The sequence below is a fragment of the Halichoerus grypus genome, chromosome 10 (assembly GCF_964656455.1).
Source record: "Halichoerus grypus chromosome 10, mHalGry1.hap1.1, whole genome shotgun sequence".
Taxonomy (NCBI): domain Eukaryota; kingdom Metazoa; phylum Chordata; class Mammalia; order Carnivora; family Phocidae; genus Halichoerus; species Halichoerus grypus.
In genome coordinates, this window is record NC_135721.1 from 97,941,438 (window position 1) to 97,958,959 (window position 17,522).

The 17,522-nt window shown below is 40.7% G+C and overlaps 1 protein-coding gene across 3 annotated transcripts in view; it reads left to right on the forward strand.

Moving 5' to 3' along the window:
• The window catches only part of KIF16B (kinesin family member 16B), a 297,963-nt gene that overhangs the window by 145,288 nt on the left and 135,153 nt on the right, over positions 1–17,522 (forward strand). For all 3 annotated transcript variants that reach the window (XM_078056901.1, XM_078056903.1, XM_078056902.1), the window contains exons 14-15: positions 699–750; positions 2,370–2,507. In XM_078056901.1, coding sequence (XP_077913027.1) covers positions 699–750; positions 2,370–2,507 — 190 coding nt within the window. The remainder of the gene's footprint in view (positions 1–698; positions 751–2,369; positions 2,508–17,522) is intronic.

The following is a 17,522-nucleotide window of genomic DNA, read 5'->3' on the forward strand; positions in this document are numbered from 1 at the left end:
TGGAGTTCTAAAGCTAAATGAAGATCCATTCACTTTGCCTTCCACTTTGTAGAATCAATGAGAGGGAGGTAAGGAACAAAAAAGCAGACAGACCAAGGAAGGAAAGTTACAACCACCTGGAACTGGGATTTGCTACATGTCGTTTTCTGGTCCCTTGGGCTAATTATAAAGCATGTCTCCTGCCTACGTTATTGGTCCTGGTCCCAAACAGGCTATTCGTGTCAAGAAAACAGAATTAACCACAGTAGTATCAGTGGTTGCCTCTGTAACCTTGACTTAGTATCCTCTCTCTGATCCATGACTTAAAATGAGAATGGTATTGCATTTGTGCTTTGCAGACTCCCATAAACTATGTCTTTAGACACGAAGAACCCCTGGCCCCTAGAGGGGAAGCTTGCCAGAAAGGATCAGGAACATCATCAGTGGGATTACCAGCATGGACAGACGTTGATGCATGCCCCAATAGGAGCCAACCCATGATTGTGCCTTAAGCCTCAGGAGTTGTGCGGCCCTTTCCCGGACAGTGTGGGGCATGGTCTCAGAGCCTCAGTGAACCCTCCCTGCACGGAGGCTGTGGCCTGCCTAGGACACTCACTGCTTAGCCTGTTGGCCAGCTTGCTTGGGTTCAAATGAAAAATAGAGAAACAGACCATTCCTCATGTTCCTACTAATACGTCTTACTTGACTTTTCTTCCTAGGAAGGTCAGACATATGTTGGTAGAGAAGATGCTTCAACAGAACAAGATATTGGTGAGAATCTTTATAATTTCCTCTTCCCAGTGATTTTTAAAAATCATTTGATGAAGAATTTTCTTTTGAATGACACTAAAGTGATTAGAAAAAAAAAAACTTTCTCAAATACAGTATTGATCAGTATGTGCATTTCTATAATTTTGAACTCAATTCAAACAAGTGACACAGAACAATTAATTTAGTGAATTAAGTAGAACTATTAATCCCCCCGCCCCACCCTATATACATTCTGTATTCTGTCACAACTTTCAAGGGTAATTTAAATTGCAGTGGGATAGTGATGGAAAAATGCCAACAGACACAGATAAAGGCTATCAGACGCTTTAATGGGAAGGATGTAGACACTTAGCTGTATAGTGATGACGGAGCGGAGGAATACACACATGCACACATATGGAGGTGTGACTTCTGGGTTTCCCGAAAGTCTTTGCTGAGGCACACAGATGACCTGTGATTCAACCTTGGAGCAGGGTGAGGTCTTGCTAGGCTTTGAAAGCGTAACTTAGGGACCACTGCGGTGGTGGTGGGTGGTGTATGTGTGTGTGTGACAAGGTGGGCATTGGCAGGGGAAGAATTCTGTCCTATCAGCTGTTTCTAGAATTGCTGGTGATGGACTTGCTCTCCTGCCAAATGTAAGCTATTCATCAAGCCAAAGCTAGTGTAGTTCTACGTGTTGTACTATTTGTTGCAAAACCAGGTCCTAGAAGTCCTCAGCTTCAGCTGGTCTTGAGTAGAACTAGGTGTCAGGCCTCTTCTTTGGATTGTTAAGTTGTGTGTTTGATCTTTAGGGTTGCTGTAAATGATGATGAGTGGTCAGAACACATGTTTTCTGTGCACAGAAAAGTTCAGTAGTACAGCTCTGTGGGGCACCGCAGGAGCTATTGGATTTGTGCCTTTGAGAAACTGGCTAAGAACAGTGCCTAAAATCTTGTAGGTTTATTTGATAGGCATTCATATCTGTGCCTGGCCACTCACCAAGCAAGAATAACTCAGGATAGTCCTACAAGTTTAGGTACACTTTAGCAGCCACATACTCTGAGAGGTCAGTGGAGGTCTTGTGCTCTCAGATTTGGCAAAGGCTGTGGTAGTGTGCATCCCAGTACAGCTTCTGGAGACTTCCTTGGGCCTCCCAAGATCCATGCCAGGCCAAGGTCACCTTTGGTTTCTGCTCCTGGAGGTTAGTGTCTGTAAGTGTTTAGTTTATAATAAGTCCTTGACCCACGGAATTCTTTTGTTGCTTCTGTTTTACTGTGACCTTTGGGTGGCTGGTGGGGGAAATTTATTCAACATCTGAGTGACGCAGTGGTATTCAATGAAGACAAATTGCTCAACTATTTTCTCTCTAAAGATGAGATAAGTTAGCATGCGAGAACTTATTTCCTTACACAGGTGATGTCCAGACCCTTTGAGGTAACATTCAGAGGATACCTTCAGTTCTATCAGTTGATGCCATGAACTCTTGAAGTTCACTTTTCTCAACGAACATAAATGTTCACCTCACAATATTTAATGGAAGGGGTAGAGTATTCCATTATGGAAAAATACATAAAGGTTGGGAATCATTGTACTAGATAACAAAGAAAATATCATCTTTCTTTTATATTTTTCCAACTTAGTTCTTCATGGCCTCGACTTGGAGAGTGAGCACTGCATCTTTGAAAATGTTGGGGGAACGGTGACTCTGATACCCCTGAGTGGGTCTCAGTGCTCTGTGAATGGTGTTCAGATCATGGAGGCCACACACCTAAATCAAGGTATCTGGTTTTTGGTTTTCAGAGTTCTTTGTGTATGTCATTGCTCTAGAACAAGTTGGCTAGGTAATGGGGGCACTTGTGCATCTTAGAATTAATTGCTGATTAGTTATAAAAAAGATGAAGACTGTTTGCTTCATTATGCTGTTTTCTGTTTTGCTGGAGGACTTCTTTATAATTCCAGTTGTCTTGTTGAATTAAACATATATGTAGTTGTCTTAAAAGTTACTGCTGTTATGGAAATATGACTTTAAAGGTTTTTTTTTTTTAAGTTAAAAAAGTACCTTTTAAATGCAAAAACTTAACACTGTGCTTGCTGTTAATAACTTTATTTATTACCCTATTTATATTCTTTTGTGAATAGTTGTAATTATAACATACATATAGGATCTGGTATCATATCTTTTTTTGTTCTTTTGAAATAAATTCAGTTTTATAGAAAATCTGAGGGTGTAGTACAAAGAACTTTTTAATTTCAGAAGCATTTGAAAGTAGATTGCTAACATGATGCCCCACCACCCCTGAATACTTCAGTGTTTATTTCCCTTAAACAGTAGCATTCTTCTATGTAATTACAATATAAGCTTCCAAATTAGGAAACTAACACTGATACATTCCTGCCATCTGATTCTCAGACACCCTTCGAGTTGTTGTCATTTGTCCAACAATGTCTGCTGTGGGTCCAGGATTCAGTCCGGCGTCATGTGTTGTATTTGGTTGCCACACCCCTCTTGTCTCTTTCAGTCTGGAAGAGTCCCTTTGCTTTCCTCTGACTTTTAGGACTTTGGAAGGTCAAATATGTTGTAGAATGTCCCTCTGCATAAACATAGCATCTGTCCAATGCCTCCTCATGATGACACTTAATACTGTGCGTTCTTGACAGGATTATCAGAGAAATGGTGCCCTGTTTCTCTCACATCATTACTAAGGAGATACTCACTTTGGTCATTTGATTAAAATGGAGCTTGCCAGGCTTCTTTAGTATGAAGCTACACGTTTCCTCCTTTTTATTAATAAGGATATTGGAAAGGATATTGACATCATAAATATTCCATTCTTTATCATACTTTCACCCACTGGTTTTAGAATCCATTGATTTTGAGGGTTGATGGTGTCTGATTTAATTATTATTCAAATAGTTGCCAAATGATAATTTTCTTCCTTCTACATTTATTAGTTGGATTTTTACTGTAAGAAAGAGCTTTCTCTTCTTGCCATTTATTTATTTAAATCAATAGTGTCACATGGCTTGCTATTTTGTTTGGTAGGTTTTGGTCTCTTTCTATCATTATTTATTTTGATACCCATATTTTCCCAGATTTGGTGAATGGGAATCCCTCCAAGCTCATTTCTGTGTCCTTATGGCTTGTCCCTATCATCTCTGAGTTCTTCCTGACTTTCTGACACAGTAAGATATTCCAGGCTTATCTTTATACTTTGTTGGAATCAGCCAGTTTTCCAAGGATCCTTGGTTCCTTTCAGTGGAGAATGGGATTTAGAAACTAAGATCCAGGCACTAGATGTGCTCATGGCTGTTGAGGTGTTGCTGCTCCCAGGTCCTGTTGGTCAACAGAGTTAGGGAAAGTGTGGGTCTCTGGTGTATGTACAACACACACAACTGTATTTATGTCTGTATCTATTTCAGAATTTCAGTATCCATGTTGCTGACCAGGAGTTCATAGCAGTACCTCTAATGCCAACCCAATATCATAGCATTCTTTCTAGTTTTTTCCTTTTTCTTATTTGTAGCTCTGCTCCCGTTTCTGACAGTGATGAACCTGACTTCCATTATGTAACCAGTATCTTGTCACTTCTGCCCCCTCCTCATGCAGGGACCCTCTTCTTTCTGCTCAGGCTGTGATACCCCATGCTGGGCCACCACCGCCCTCACTCTTCTAGTGCAGACATGAAAAATTCCTCCCATTCCCTTGCTCATGCCTGCTTTGCTCAACCCTGCCTAATGGCTTTTATACTGAATCACGGAAGAGGGAAGGCAAGAAAGAAGTTGACATATCTTAAGCCCTTTTTGGTATATTATACATAATCTTTATAATAACAGTTTTTTGTGGTTATATACTATACTGTATCTGCTGTGACATAGGAATTGGACAGATGGGGGAAATTGGACAGATGGAAAGCATATAGTTCATTGGTGCTAGCAAAGTCATGAGCAGAAATCAGGTGCAAGGAGTTATCTCAGAAATGAAGGACATGTAACATGGACCAGGATGATCATGCTTTACAGGAGGAATATAGAATCCATTGAAGACATTCTAAGAGCTTCTAATGGAGCACCCACCCATGCACCCACCGCCAGATCATCCACTCATCCACCCATCCATTGATCTCTTCATCTGTTCTTGTACTCTTAGTATGTTTTAGTCTCAGGGTAAGTGGAGCTTGGGAAACATTTGAGTGTCCTGGAGCTGGCCAGGAATGTCAGAGTTCAGTAGTACCAGGTACCTAGCCCAAACCAGGAACACAGTGAGTGCCCAATCATGGTTACCAAAGCAGCATTTTCTGCATTTTCGCCGTCAGGACAAGGACTCTGGCAGTATGGGATGAAGAAGCTGGTTCTTGCCAGACAGCAGAGTAATAGTCATGATGAGAACCCAGAAAGTGACTGTAATTGACTGGCAGACAGGAGGTCAGTATGTAGGACTTTTCAGTGGCCGTCTCTGCTTGTGAACACACAGACCAGACCACTTGTTTGTTCACTCTTAGGATCTCAGGCGGGGTCCTGCTGCTGTTCTTCTAGGCAGCAGGGGTGGTGAGAGATGTGTCTCCTTGTCTGGTAGAGATCTCTGTACGGGCTGCATCTCTCTCAGGTCAGGGGAGGTTGACCTTGTTATGATGACTGTATTGTTACAGGATTTTACAAGAGGCTTGTACTGGTTTACAGTATCATCGTTAATGTATGGGTAGAACTTTGGAATTCATTTTGAAAGATTTAATTGTTTAATACATCTGGGGTTAGACCTAATTTAGTTTGTTTTCCATAGCGGTGTATCATTTATTATAACCTTACCCCGTCCTATATTCACCTCTCTTTTGAAGAAATTTACTTTACCACAAATGAACACTGAAACATAGCACTGTATCTATTTCATGGCTTTCCACTTTGTTCCAGTGCTCTGTATTTCTGCTTTTGTACCAGTATCACACAATTTTAATGCTTGTTGTATTATAATATGCTTTAATTTCTCTTCTTATCTATGTGGTTTTTTTGCTACTCATGCCTATTTTTTTTTTCAAAGAAATTTTAGGATCTTTTTATTTTTGTGCTAAAATATCCTTTCAGAAGTTAGGTTTTAATTTCATTTGATTTGTTCACATTATAACAAATACATTTTCATCTTGGGACTTCTATTTATTCAATACGTCTCTTTTTTTATTTTTATTTTTTTATTTTTTTAAAGATTTTATTTATTTATTTGACAGAGAGACAGTGAGAGAGGGAACACAAGCAGGGGGAGTGGGAGAGGGAGAAGCAGGCTTCCCGCCGAGCAGGGAGCCCGATGCGGGGCTCGATCCCAGGACCCTGAGATCATGACCTGAGCCGAAGGCAGTTGCTTAACCAACTGAGCCACCCAGGCGCCCCACGTCTCTTTTTTTATTTGAATTTTCATCAGTTTCTTCCAATGAAACTTTGGAAGTTTTTAATATGTGTTCTTATTGAACTGTGTTTATTCACATATACAAGATACTCCACATAGCTGTATATTTTAACTGCTCAGAAATGGGGAGGGGGCGCCTGGGTGGCTCAGTTGGTTAAGCGACTGCCTTCGGCTCAGGTCATGATCCTGGAGTCCCTGAATCGAGTCCCGCATCGGGCTCCCTGCTCGGCAGGGAGCCTGCTTCTCCCTCTGACCCTCCCCCATCTCATGTGCTCTCTCTCTCTCTCTCTCTCATTCTCTCTGTCTCAAATAAATAAATAAAATCTTTAAAAAAAAAAAAGAAATGGGGAGGAAATATCTTTTCATGCTATAATAATCTATTTTGATGATAGTATTGAAAATTTTTTGAGCACATTGGGCCTTTAAGGATATCAATTTAAAACCATATGGGGAAAGTGAGGCTCAACCTATTCAGAGACCTCACTCTAGGACTTCTGAGTCTTGGGCATTGTTCCTCCAGATACCTCAGGTGCAGCCTGGGGTGTCTGTGGAGCCACACACAGGAAGTTAGAGAATGGGTAATGGTTGGGATTATAATTGGGGACATTAATTAGCTAAGCTGTGTTTGAATCACAGATAGCCCACAAAGGTGAATATTTTCTGCTGGATCCACCTAGCTTTGTTGCCTGGCCGTCCACCTGTTTCCTCTGCGTGCTTTCCCTGCTCTACCCATGACTGTTTGGAGCTTCTGGAGCTCACACCATCCACAGTCCTGGCTGCTGAGGAGGCTGAGTGGATGACAGTGACCACCGCTTCTGCCATTTATGGGTTAAATAGTCTCCTCTGGATTCGCCTGGAAGCTAACTTTTACGTGTAATGGTGTTTCTGTGAGAAAATCAGTTTTAAGTTCCAAACAACACATTGAAAAAGGAACTTTTAGAGCACATACCGTTCAACAGGGGAACTCCCTAGAACTTACTATTTAATATTGGGATTATCTTCTCTACCCTTTGCCCACCCCCACAAAAAAAGATTATTAGCTTGTTTATTTAGTTCAAAGAATTTGCTTATTATTCTATTGTCATCTGCTTATGTCTCTAATTCTCTTGTGGATTGAAGCATAGTAGATAATAATAAATATATCTCCCATATAGTATTTTTATCAAGTTTTTTTATCTTAAATTTTTACCTTAATTGGAAGTCCATTTAAAAAATATGCCTATTCAGGTTAGTAATGACTGAAACGAAATTTTTTACTTGTCCTAAGAAAGTAGTAGTGCTAATTGACATGTAAGATTAATGGTCAGAATTTTCTTTTCCTTGGGCTATCTTAATTGCTTTATTACCATGGTGCCATGATTTTGGCTTGAATTCCTCTGGTGCTCTGCTGTGCTGCAGACATAAAAATACTATGTTCGAAAGTCTTAAAACACCCATGTACCGTGTAAAAATGTCATTAGCAAGTCTTAGGGTAATGAAATGCAAGATGACTTTGTGTTTCAAGGAATTACATGAAAGAAGCAAGACAATACCTTTTTTTTAAATGCGCATACTTTAAGACTAAAAGATCCCACCAGGGAAAGAACATGTATAGTCCTTCAAAAATTAAGGGTTAGACTTCTCCACTTAACATTTCTTATTTTTTTTTTTTTTTTTTGTAGAGAGAGTGTGTGTGCACACCTGAGGGGGGTGGGGCAGAGAGAGAGGGAGATGGGGAGAATCTTAAGCAGACTCCCTGCTGAGCACAGAGCCCAACGCAGGGTTCAGTCTCACAACCCTGAAATCAAGACCTGAGTCAAAATCAAGATTTGGATGCTTAACTGACTAAGCCACCCAGGGACCCCAACAATTCTTAATTTTTGAGGATTATTAAAATGAGAACTGGAACATGTTTTAAAAACACAGAGTATATAATGTATTGATTTTGGTTATGAAAATAAGTAGTAAAAATAAAAAGATGTGAATGGGACTAACACATGGCTACTTTGGAATGGTGTTAACCTCTGGAGAAAAAGGGGGGTTTTTGATCAGGCAGGACTACAAAAGAATTTTCAGCTATATTTGTAAGATTTTTCTTTTTTTTTTTTTTTAGAGAGAGCAGTAGTGCGTGTGAGCAGGTAGGGGGATGTGGAGGTCAGTGGGGAGAGAGAGAGTGAGACAGAGAGAGAGAGAATCTTAAGCAGGCTCCATGCTCAGTGCAGAGCCTGATGTGGGTCTCAACCCCACGACCCTGAGATCGTGCCCTGAGCTGAAATGAAGAGTTGGATGCTTAAACGACAGAGCCACTTAAGCACCCCTATAAGATTTGATTTTTTAACAAAAAAAGCAAGACCAAAGTGAAAAAGAGAAAGAATTTGGACTTCATTAAAATATTGTAATAATTGGGAAACAGAAGTAAGCATGGCAGTATATTCATACTCCAAAAATTACCTTGGCTTTTGCCCATGAAGCAATTTAAGGAATGGTATCAAGAACAGAGAATGCAGGTGGATGTTAACCCAAGTCACAATGATCTCACCGTATTAACTCTGCATTTGACTGGATTCTGGGTTTACCCTGTATTACCAACAGCTTCCTATCTTTTCACTACCAGTTTCCAGTATTTGCTGATATTTGGTATTTAAATGTCTCTTTTCATTAGTAAATTACTTCATTTGGAAATGTGTTAGTTAGGATGTCCCATTAAAAAGCACAGGTAGTAATTACCACTTCCTTATCTAGATCACTTAAGATACTTGTGAATGTCAACTAATAGGAGATTTACCTACATTTAGCAGATTTTCACCATCGCAAGGAAATTTTTTTACCTGTATCTGTTAACAGCCTTACTTCTTTCACGTTACATAAACAGTACTTCCCCTGCCTTAAATTACAGGAGTGTTTCCATCTGGTAACATCACTAAAATAAAAAGCATTTGCTAGTACTGTGAGAATTAACTGTAATGACATATATAATGTATGTTGCCGTAAGCCTGGTATATGAAGCTTTTCTCCTCCTCCTCTCTGAGTTCTTCCAGAAACTGTGCATGGCATATGTAGCATTGCATCTGACCTGCTCTTCAATTGCCGTGTTCTCTGGAGCTTGGCTTCCTCACTCCCACGATGCCGGAGAATCATTGCACTGAGTAATTTCATACATAGTGTGATTTTGTAGAAAGAGAGGCAATTGCTAGAGAAGAAAGCATGAATTTGACCATGGCTTCTAGTCCATATGTCTTGAGCTGTTCTTGGTAAAGTTTTAGACCTTAGGTTTTTCTTCTTCTTTGTCTTCTTTCCCCCGACTCCCCATATACTTAATATGAATTGGTACAAAAATCAAGTGAGTTACAATCAAAAAGTATTTTCAGCATTTTCTGTGCAATTCTAGGACCTATGCTCTCATGTTAATTATTATTATTTTTGTCTTTTTCCTGTAAAATGTTATTTTACAGCTGGTAGTTGTTAAACAAGGTAATCAGTTTTCCCATTCATATCAGTGGACTCCCTTGGTCGTCTTGCGGGTTTGTCAGAGCCGTTGAATGTTCATCTTTCCTTTTAGATGTGCTGCAGAAACGCATCTGGGGACTTCACACCTAGGTGCATCTGAATGTGTTATGCTTCAGTGCCAAAATATATTTGCATCTATTCAAGCACTCAGAAAGAGGGAACAGGTGACTGTCTGGGGAGTGAGCTGAGGAGGCTTTGATAAAATTTTCATTTGCTTTAGGGCTGCTGTGAGTTGTTCAGTGGCAAATTAAAAAAGAATTTTAGTGGAACCAGCAAGGGAAATGGATCTTCCAGCAGTTTAGCCAAGGTATGTAATGAACAAAAGAGCCCTTTTGAACATTATAGGCAGCCAGCAGATATCAGTGGCTGACCTCCCATTGAACTCACTTGTACTTGCTCATAAACACTCAGTATCATTAGATTTTTCCTCAGACTTGAGATCTGCACATCTGACACCTGTCTCTTGCACATGGATGTTTCAGCAGATGCTTTTGAAAGCCAAAGCCCTGACTCTTCTTAAAGACTCTACCCAAAGCCTGTAGTTCTTAAAAGCCGTGTCCCCAGATCAGCAATAGCAGCAGTCCCTAGGAGCATTTTGAAATGCCCCATCCTAGACCTCCTGAGTCAGAGAATGTAGGGATGGGGCCCAGCACTTCAGTTTTTCACAAGTCGTATGGGTGATGCTGATGAACATCTAATGTGAGACCAACTGACCAAAACCAATCACACTGAAGATGGTTTCTTAGTGCCCAGATTCGGTGTACGCAACAACCAAATGTCAGACTCTCTAACTTCTTACTCTCTTATTGATTCGTCTTCTCTTATTAGAGTCATCATATCTATTTTTCATAATCTCTCTGTTCCTTTTTAAATGTCACTTTCAGCTTCACATCCCATAGGGAGGCTTGACGATGTGCCTTGGCATGGGTTTCTTGGCGTTTACCCATTTTGGATCTTGGATCTTTGGACTTTCTTGAATCTGTAGGTTTATGTCTTTCTCCAGATTTGGGAATTTTTCAGCCATTCTTTGCTCTATAGTCTTCCTTCTCTTGTTCTGGGGCTCCAGTTACATGACTATTAAGTATTTCAGTATTGTTTCCACAGGTCCCTGAGGCTCTGCTTACTTATTTCTATCCTTTGGTAAACTTTTTTCTTTTTTCTTTTCAGATTAGGTCATTTCAGTTGGTCTATCTTTAAGTTCATGGACTTTCCCTGTCCTCTCTACCCTTCTACTGAGCCCATCCAATTTTGCTTATTGTATTTTTTAGTTGTAATAATCGATTGTTCTTTATATCCTTTATTTCTTTGTTGTAACATTTTACCTTTCAAGATTACTCTCCTGTGTTTGAATATTTTTATAATAGCTGATTTAAAATCTTCATCATACGTCCAATATCTCTGTGATCTCCACATAAGATCTGTTGATTGCTTTTTTTGCCATGCACATTGAGATTTTCCCAGTTTTTCATATGCTGAGTAATACTAGATTACATCCTGGACATTTTTGATATTTTGTTATAAGACTCTGAGTCCTATTTAAATTCTTTGGGAAACATTGATTTTGCTTTGTTTTGTTTTGGCAGACAGTGGACCTGGTTGGAGTCAGACTGTAAATTAGAGTTAGCCTCCGTGCTTTGTGATTCTGGCTTTAGTGCCAATTCAGTTTTCAAAGGCTTTGTGGTGCTATTCTGGTCTGCCCCGTGTGTGCACTACCCAAGAGTCAGTCTGGGACCCGAGCAGTGGTCTGTATCTTAGGTCAGTTCTTTGAAGTCTTTGTGTGCTGTTGAGGGTCAGATCTAAGTGGCCTAGGAGTTCATAAACAGTTCTGTGAGCTTGTTTTCCTGAACTTCTCCTTCTGTGTCAACACTGAAGGGTCTTTCCTTTTCTGTCATCTGGCTAGACATCTGGAGCTGTATAGTCCTCTTTCTTGTTCTTCCTGCTCTTGTGCCCAAGTCTGCGGCCAGAAAGTGAGAGGGCAGAGAGAGAGGAAGAAGCAACAAGGGTATGCCCCACCCTCTAATTGGAGAGAGATTTTCCCCTTCCTCATGAGTTTAGGCATCTGGGCCCCCCCGTTGCTCCCTGCGTTGCTGCCAGGGGACCCTCTTGCTCCTCCTCAAACCTGAACTGGAAGGCATCTCCTGGAGTTCTCATTTGCACTGATGTCAGCTGTTAGTTTTCCTCCTCAGCTAAGGGAGGGAACACTGGAGGGGGCAAATGGTAAATTCCCCATCTGCCCATTGGTGCTTCAGATCCCTGTCTTCTTCAGCCTGCCTGCTACTGTTTACTTCTCAGGGCCCTCAACTGACTGCTGCCTGCATTCTGCCCGCACAGCAGTGGCATTCAGTGGGAGAGACAGGGCGGGGAGTGCTTATTCCATCTGAAACCCCTCCCCTAAGGTGGCTGTAGACTGCCAAAAAAGGAGAAATTTACCCAAAGTTGAATTCTGAAGTGAATGACGTATCTGTCATAATGGCACGTGGTGAAGAAGTGATGTAGATGTGACATAGATGTGCTTGACCGAAGTGTGTAGTGAAGAAATGTCTGAAGCCTGGAGGGTGGGTGAGGTGGAGGACAGGAGCAGTGGGGGACCAGGGCTGCTGATTCATGGTGGGTTTGTAGGGCTTGGGAACCACAGACTAGAAGGTGCTCACCATTTGGTAGATGCGTAATGTCGCTGAGATGAAGGATGGTGCCATGTTTATGTAGTCCAAGGGGGCTTAGAGATGAGCAGTAACAAAAGGGGACTAACGGAGGTAAGAGATCATTGTTGCTTAGAGTGAAGGGAAGCATTTTGGAAGAACTATTTTGGAAGTAACAATAAAATATTGACAGCTTGGAGTGTGTAGGAGGCTAGAACTGAATAGTTGAGCTTGTTACTAACAGAATAAGCAGTATTGTCGGTAACAAAGAATATGAAATAAAGTAAAGAAATTTAATAATAGCTTGACCAGGTAGTATAATGCCTTCCATTCAGTACCTTAGAATTTGTCATCTTATTGTCTACTGTCTGGAATCACCCTCTAATTATTTCATATACTTTCTGCATTTTCCTTCAGAAGGATGAGACTTGTTCCATATACTCTTTTTGAATCTCCCCTGAGGCTTTCAGAAGAAAAAATCCGTCCCCATGTACCCCACCCCTGTCCCCACACACATCCAAACATTTATTTGGGGTGATGGGACTAGAGCATCTTGGAATTTTATACAGCTCCACGTTCAGCACGTGCATACAGTTGGGCAAATAATTCTTGATGGATTATTTGGCCGGAAACCTCAATGACAAAGACTGAAAATCGATTTACTTTCTTTTCCAGAGTCTCACAATCCAGGTTTGCAATTTTTACTTTACCAAGAGTAAACAAGGGTTTAAGTGATTTATCTAAAGCAGGAAATTGTAAATCCACGTTTGAATTATAAATGTTGAAAGGGAGGGGGCCGGGCCTATGTAGCTTTTTGGGAAGGTGTCATGTGTATTTATATCCTTCACAAACACCAGCAGACGACCTGATGGCGTGCTTTGACACTGACGTCTGCTACCCTTGATGCTGAGTGCCTGTCACTCTTCTTCCAAGCCAGCTGTGAACCCCAAGCCATGTGTCCTGTTTGAATTCATTAGTATTCATATGAAATTTTCTTACCACAAGCACCATGTCAGATCTTAATCTTCCCCATCTCACTGCCCGAAGCCATTTTGAGTTAGAGAAAAATTGCTATAAATCAGGTGTCTGAAATAATAATGCCAATGTCACAAGAGTCCAAGGCCTTAGAACATATGTAATGTGTTCTCAAGTCCTGGCATATGTTAGTGGAAATCAGTCCTTTTCTTTATTAGGTCCCCCAAATGGTGCCATCATCATAACTTATTTTAATATAAATGTTTTGCAGATGTTTTAAATCCAAAGGAAAATCATCCCACAGAAGCACGTTTTAAGAACTTCACCCATCCTATCTCACCCTGACCTACATCTCAGTACCATTCTAGAAAATTAGGTTCCTAGGCAGAGGTTTGCTTTTCTGGTGATTGTATCCAAAATGAAAACCTCTCTCACTGGGCATGCTTTAGCAGTGTGTTATAGCCCGTCTTTGTGTATGGTGGGGTGGGGGTGGGGCTTTCTAAAGTGATTAAATTCAGAATTTGGAGCCTGAAGCAGAATTTCACAAGGCCCCTTATTTTTCAGCCTCTAAACTCATCACATTGGACCATTCACTTTTGGGAATACAGTTTTCTTACATGTTTACGTTAATTATAACCCAGAATTAATTAATTTGTACATTGTCACCTCAGAAATATTCATATGACAACATTTAATAGGAAAAAAAAGTTGATTTATTTGTGCAGTAGCAGAATTAGAAAATCTCACATGAAATTTGAGGAGGGTAATTAATAGTGATATTAATGATTATTGTCACTATACTCCTTAGAAATCCCTAGAAATGTTTACATGTTTAGTTTCATTTTCAGTGTACCTGAAATACTAAAACAGAAAATCTCCTGTGAAATCAGCATTCAGTGGTTTCATTCACAGAGATTTAAGTGAAGGTTTTTTCTTTTCCTTTTTTTTTTTTTTTTTTTTTGGTTGTTAACAAGTGCCTCTGTGTCCCCTTTTACAGTGTCATTTCCCTTCCATTTCCTTTAAAGACTGTCTAGAATTTGTCTACCTTGTGGTATTTAACGGGCTCTGAGGTAATCTTAGAGAAGTCATCATATATTTCAAGGAGGCTTAGATATGCTCTAGAAATTACAAACTGAATGCATCAGAAAAGTCCATCTGCTGTGATTAATCATGTTAACCTCGGATCAAGGAGTAGTTCATAGTTAAAGAGAGTTTAAAATCTGAAAGGAACCTTAGAAAGTATCCAGTTTAATGACTAGATAAGGAAACTGAATTCTGGAGAGGTTAAGCTTAGCTTGCTGTTGGCCGCATCAAGAGGTTGGGGCTCTGGGTCTCAACCTTACACACAGATGTTAGGTAGATATGTACACTTATGGATGTGCATGTGTGTATATATGTTTTATATAGATTTGTATTTTATATATACATTTATATTATACATATATGTATATATTTATATATATTTATTTGAGAGTAAGTAGTTCAGTAGGTAGGTTGGTAGATAGACTGATAGATTGATAGATGTCCCAGGTTTTTCTTCCAGAGCTTCATATTTCCACCTGCCAAAGGCATCTCAGATTTATTATGCATAAAACCAAGCTCACAATTTCTCTCCCAACCCAGTGTTGGTCCTTTTCCATTGTTCTCAATCTGTGTGAACAGTTCCCCATCCAACTAGTTGTTGCAGGCCAAAACCCAGGAGCATCTCCCTCACCTCCCTTGTCCCCATATCTAGCCCATTGTGGAGTCCTATTGATCCTATCTCCTAAATATCTTCCTGACTTGTTTATTTTCCTCCTTGTCTCCTCTCCCTTGCTGAACCACTGTTGCCTTTGACCTGGACCCTTGCAATAGCCTCCTACCTTGTTTATCTTCATCTATTCTTGCCCTCTTTGGTTCCTTCTTCAAACAGTTGAAGAAACAAACTTTCTACAACTGTCATCAAATCATGTAATGCTGCTGCACAAAGCCCTTCACTGTCTTCCTCTGTACCTACATAAAATAAAAGTTACTTCTCTGTATCTTGAAAGATTCTATGTGGTCTGTTCCCTTCCCTCCCTCAAGCTTCATCATGTGTACTGTTCTTCCCTGTTCCCTCTGCTGTAGGCATTTAACCATCTTCCAAGCACTCAGCATCACCAGCACCACCATCGTCATCTTTAATTGCCAACGACCTTTATGTATGGCACTCCCTCACTGCCCCTGCTTCATCCTCAGAGCTTGTCTTAGGCACCACTTTCCACCTCCCTCAGGGCCTCTGTCCCTAACCTCCCCTATAATCAGCTCTCTTCTTATGTGCTCTTTGAGCACTGGGCACAGGATCTCTCCTTCAGTTGTAGCTTTGCATCTGATTGTGGAATTTTTTGATTATTCACCTCTCCCTCCCACGAGGGCAAGACCTGTGTCTGACTCGTTCAACTCTATCTCCAGTACTTATCACAGGGATTAGCATGCAGTCAGGTTCATGAGGTACTTGTTCAATGAATGAAGGAATTAACAGCAGCATAATGTAAAAATGAAGGAAAATTTTTAAGTCACTGGGTTTGTTGAGTAAAGGAATCTAATGAAATAGAAACCAGCCTTAACGGAGCCTCTTCTTAGGCGGCAGGCAGTTTGTGCACATTATTTAGATGGAAACAAGGAATGGTCATGGGTAGTTTTGTTTTCTTTTATAACTCTTAGAGGGATTTTTCTGTATATTTCATGTAAATACACAGGTGGCAAGATTATTTTCAGTGATTTAATATGAAATATGTCTCTGAAATATCATTCTATTTTTCCATTGACATATTTTAGCAATTTTCAAAATGCATGGCTGGGCATTTGATTAACAGAAAAAAAAAAGAATTGTATTAAATGTAATTAACACACTGAATGTGATTGCCTTATTAATCTCTAATTTCACTTTGAGAGCATTAAATACATATATATATATATATATCCTAAACATGGCTGCTTAACTTTTGACTTCTCTGTATGGCACCTAGTTCTGAGTCCGTGGTCATAAGAGGCATGGAAAGCACCTTTCTTAATTATGGTCATGGTGCCTTTCCATAACTGGAAAATATACGAATGCAATTTTACATGAGGGGGGATACGTAGTTTGTAGGTTGGTTAATATCCACTGCTATCCCTCTAGGTCTACTGAAACTGTGTTCTTCTTTCCATATTGACTCCTTTTCCACTAAATAATGACAACCACCAGAACCAATCCTTCAGTTGTTCCCTGGGGTTATGATCTAAACCCGTCCCATACTGAATTTGAAACTCCTTTGAGAATATGAAGCCATATGTTGAGTAGGCAGGTGGATATACTGGTCTGAAGCTCTAAAATAGCTACCTGGGGCTATGGTACTACTTGCAGGGTCCAGGTAGAAATAGTAGCCAAGGGACGAGGTTGGTGACCGTGGTCACTCAGAGGTCACGTGCTCTGTCCAAAAGAGGCAGCCTTCAGTAGCCCAGGGATTTTTGCCAAGTGGCAATAAGCTCTACTGATACTGTACCTTCTAGTTTTCGAAGGGAAATCAGAAAGAAACTCAGAGCTTTATGTGAAAACTGCAGATTTTTAACTGTTGGCAGCTAATAATTCCAGGGTTTTTTTTATTTTTTATTTTTTAAAGATTTTATTTACTTATTTGACAGAGAGAGAGAGAGACAGCGAGAGAGGGAACACAAGCAGGGGGAGTTGAGGAGGGAGAAGCAGGCTTCCCGCCGAGCAGGGAGCCCAATGCGGGGCTCAATCCCAGGACCCCGGGATCATGACCTGAGCCGAAGGCAGACACTTAACGACTGAGCCACCCAGGCGCCCCTAATAATTTCAGTTTTTAAAAGTTTCCTGGGGCACACCAAACATCTATGAGCTGAAGTTTTTCTCTGGCCATCAGTTTATGGCATTTGGTGCATATTCCCCACCCTGGCTCTCCAGGTCCTCACGGTGTGTTTCTGTGTCATCTATCCAGTATCTATTCTTGCTGCTGTATCTGATGCTCTGCATTTTGGGTGGACTTGACTCCCTCCTCTCCCAAGATGACAGGCCCATTCTGCTGAGGCTTAGCCCTTCCCCATGGTTACCCCAAACTGGAACCACCTTTCTTGTCCTCTAGCTGCCATGTGAGACCCAGCTTAGGTGTATCCCCACCTACGGCAGCCTGGCACGCATCACTTAGATGCTCGACACCTCATCACCTGCCATCTTGCGTGGTAGACTTTCAGTGTGTGTTCTGTTGTCACAAATAAGTTGCATTCTTTTTCAGGGCAAGGATTGAACATGGGGTTCTCTTTTTGAGGTGTGGTAGACTCTC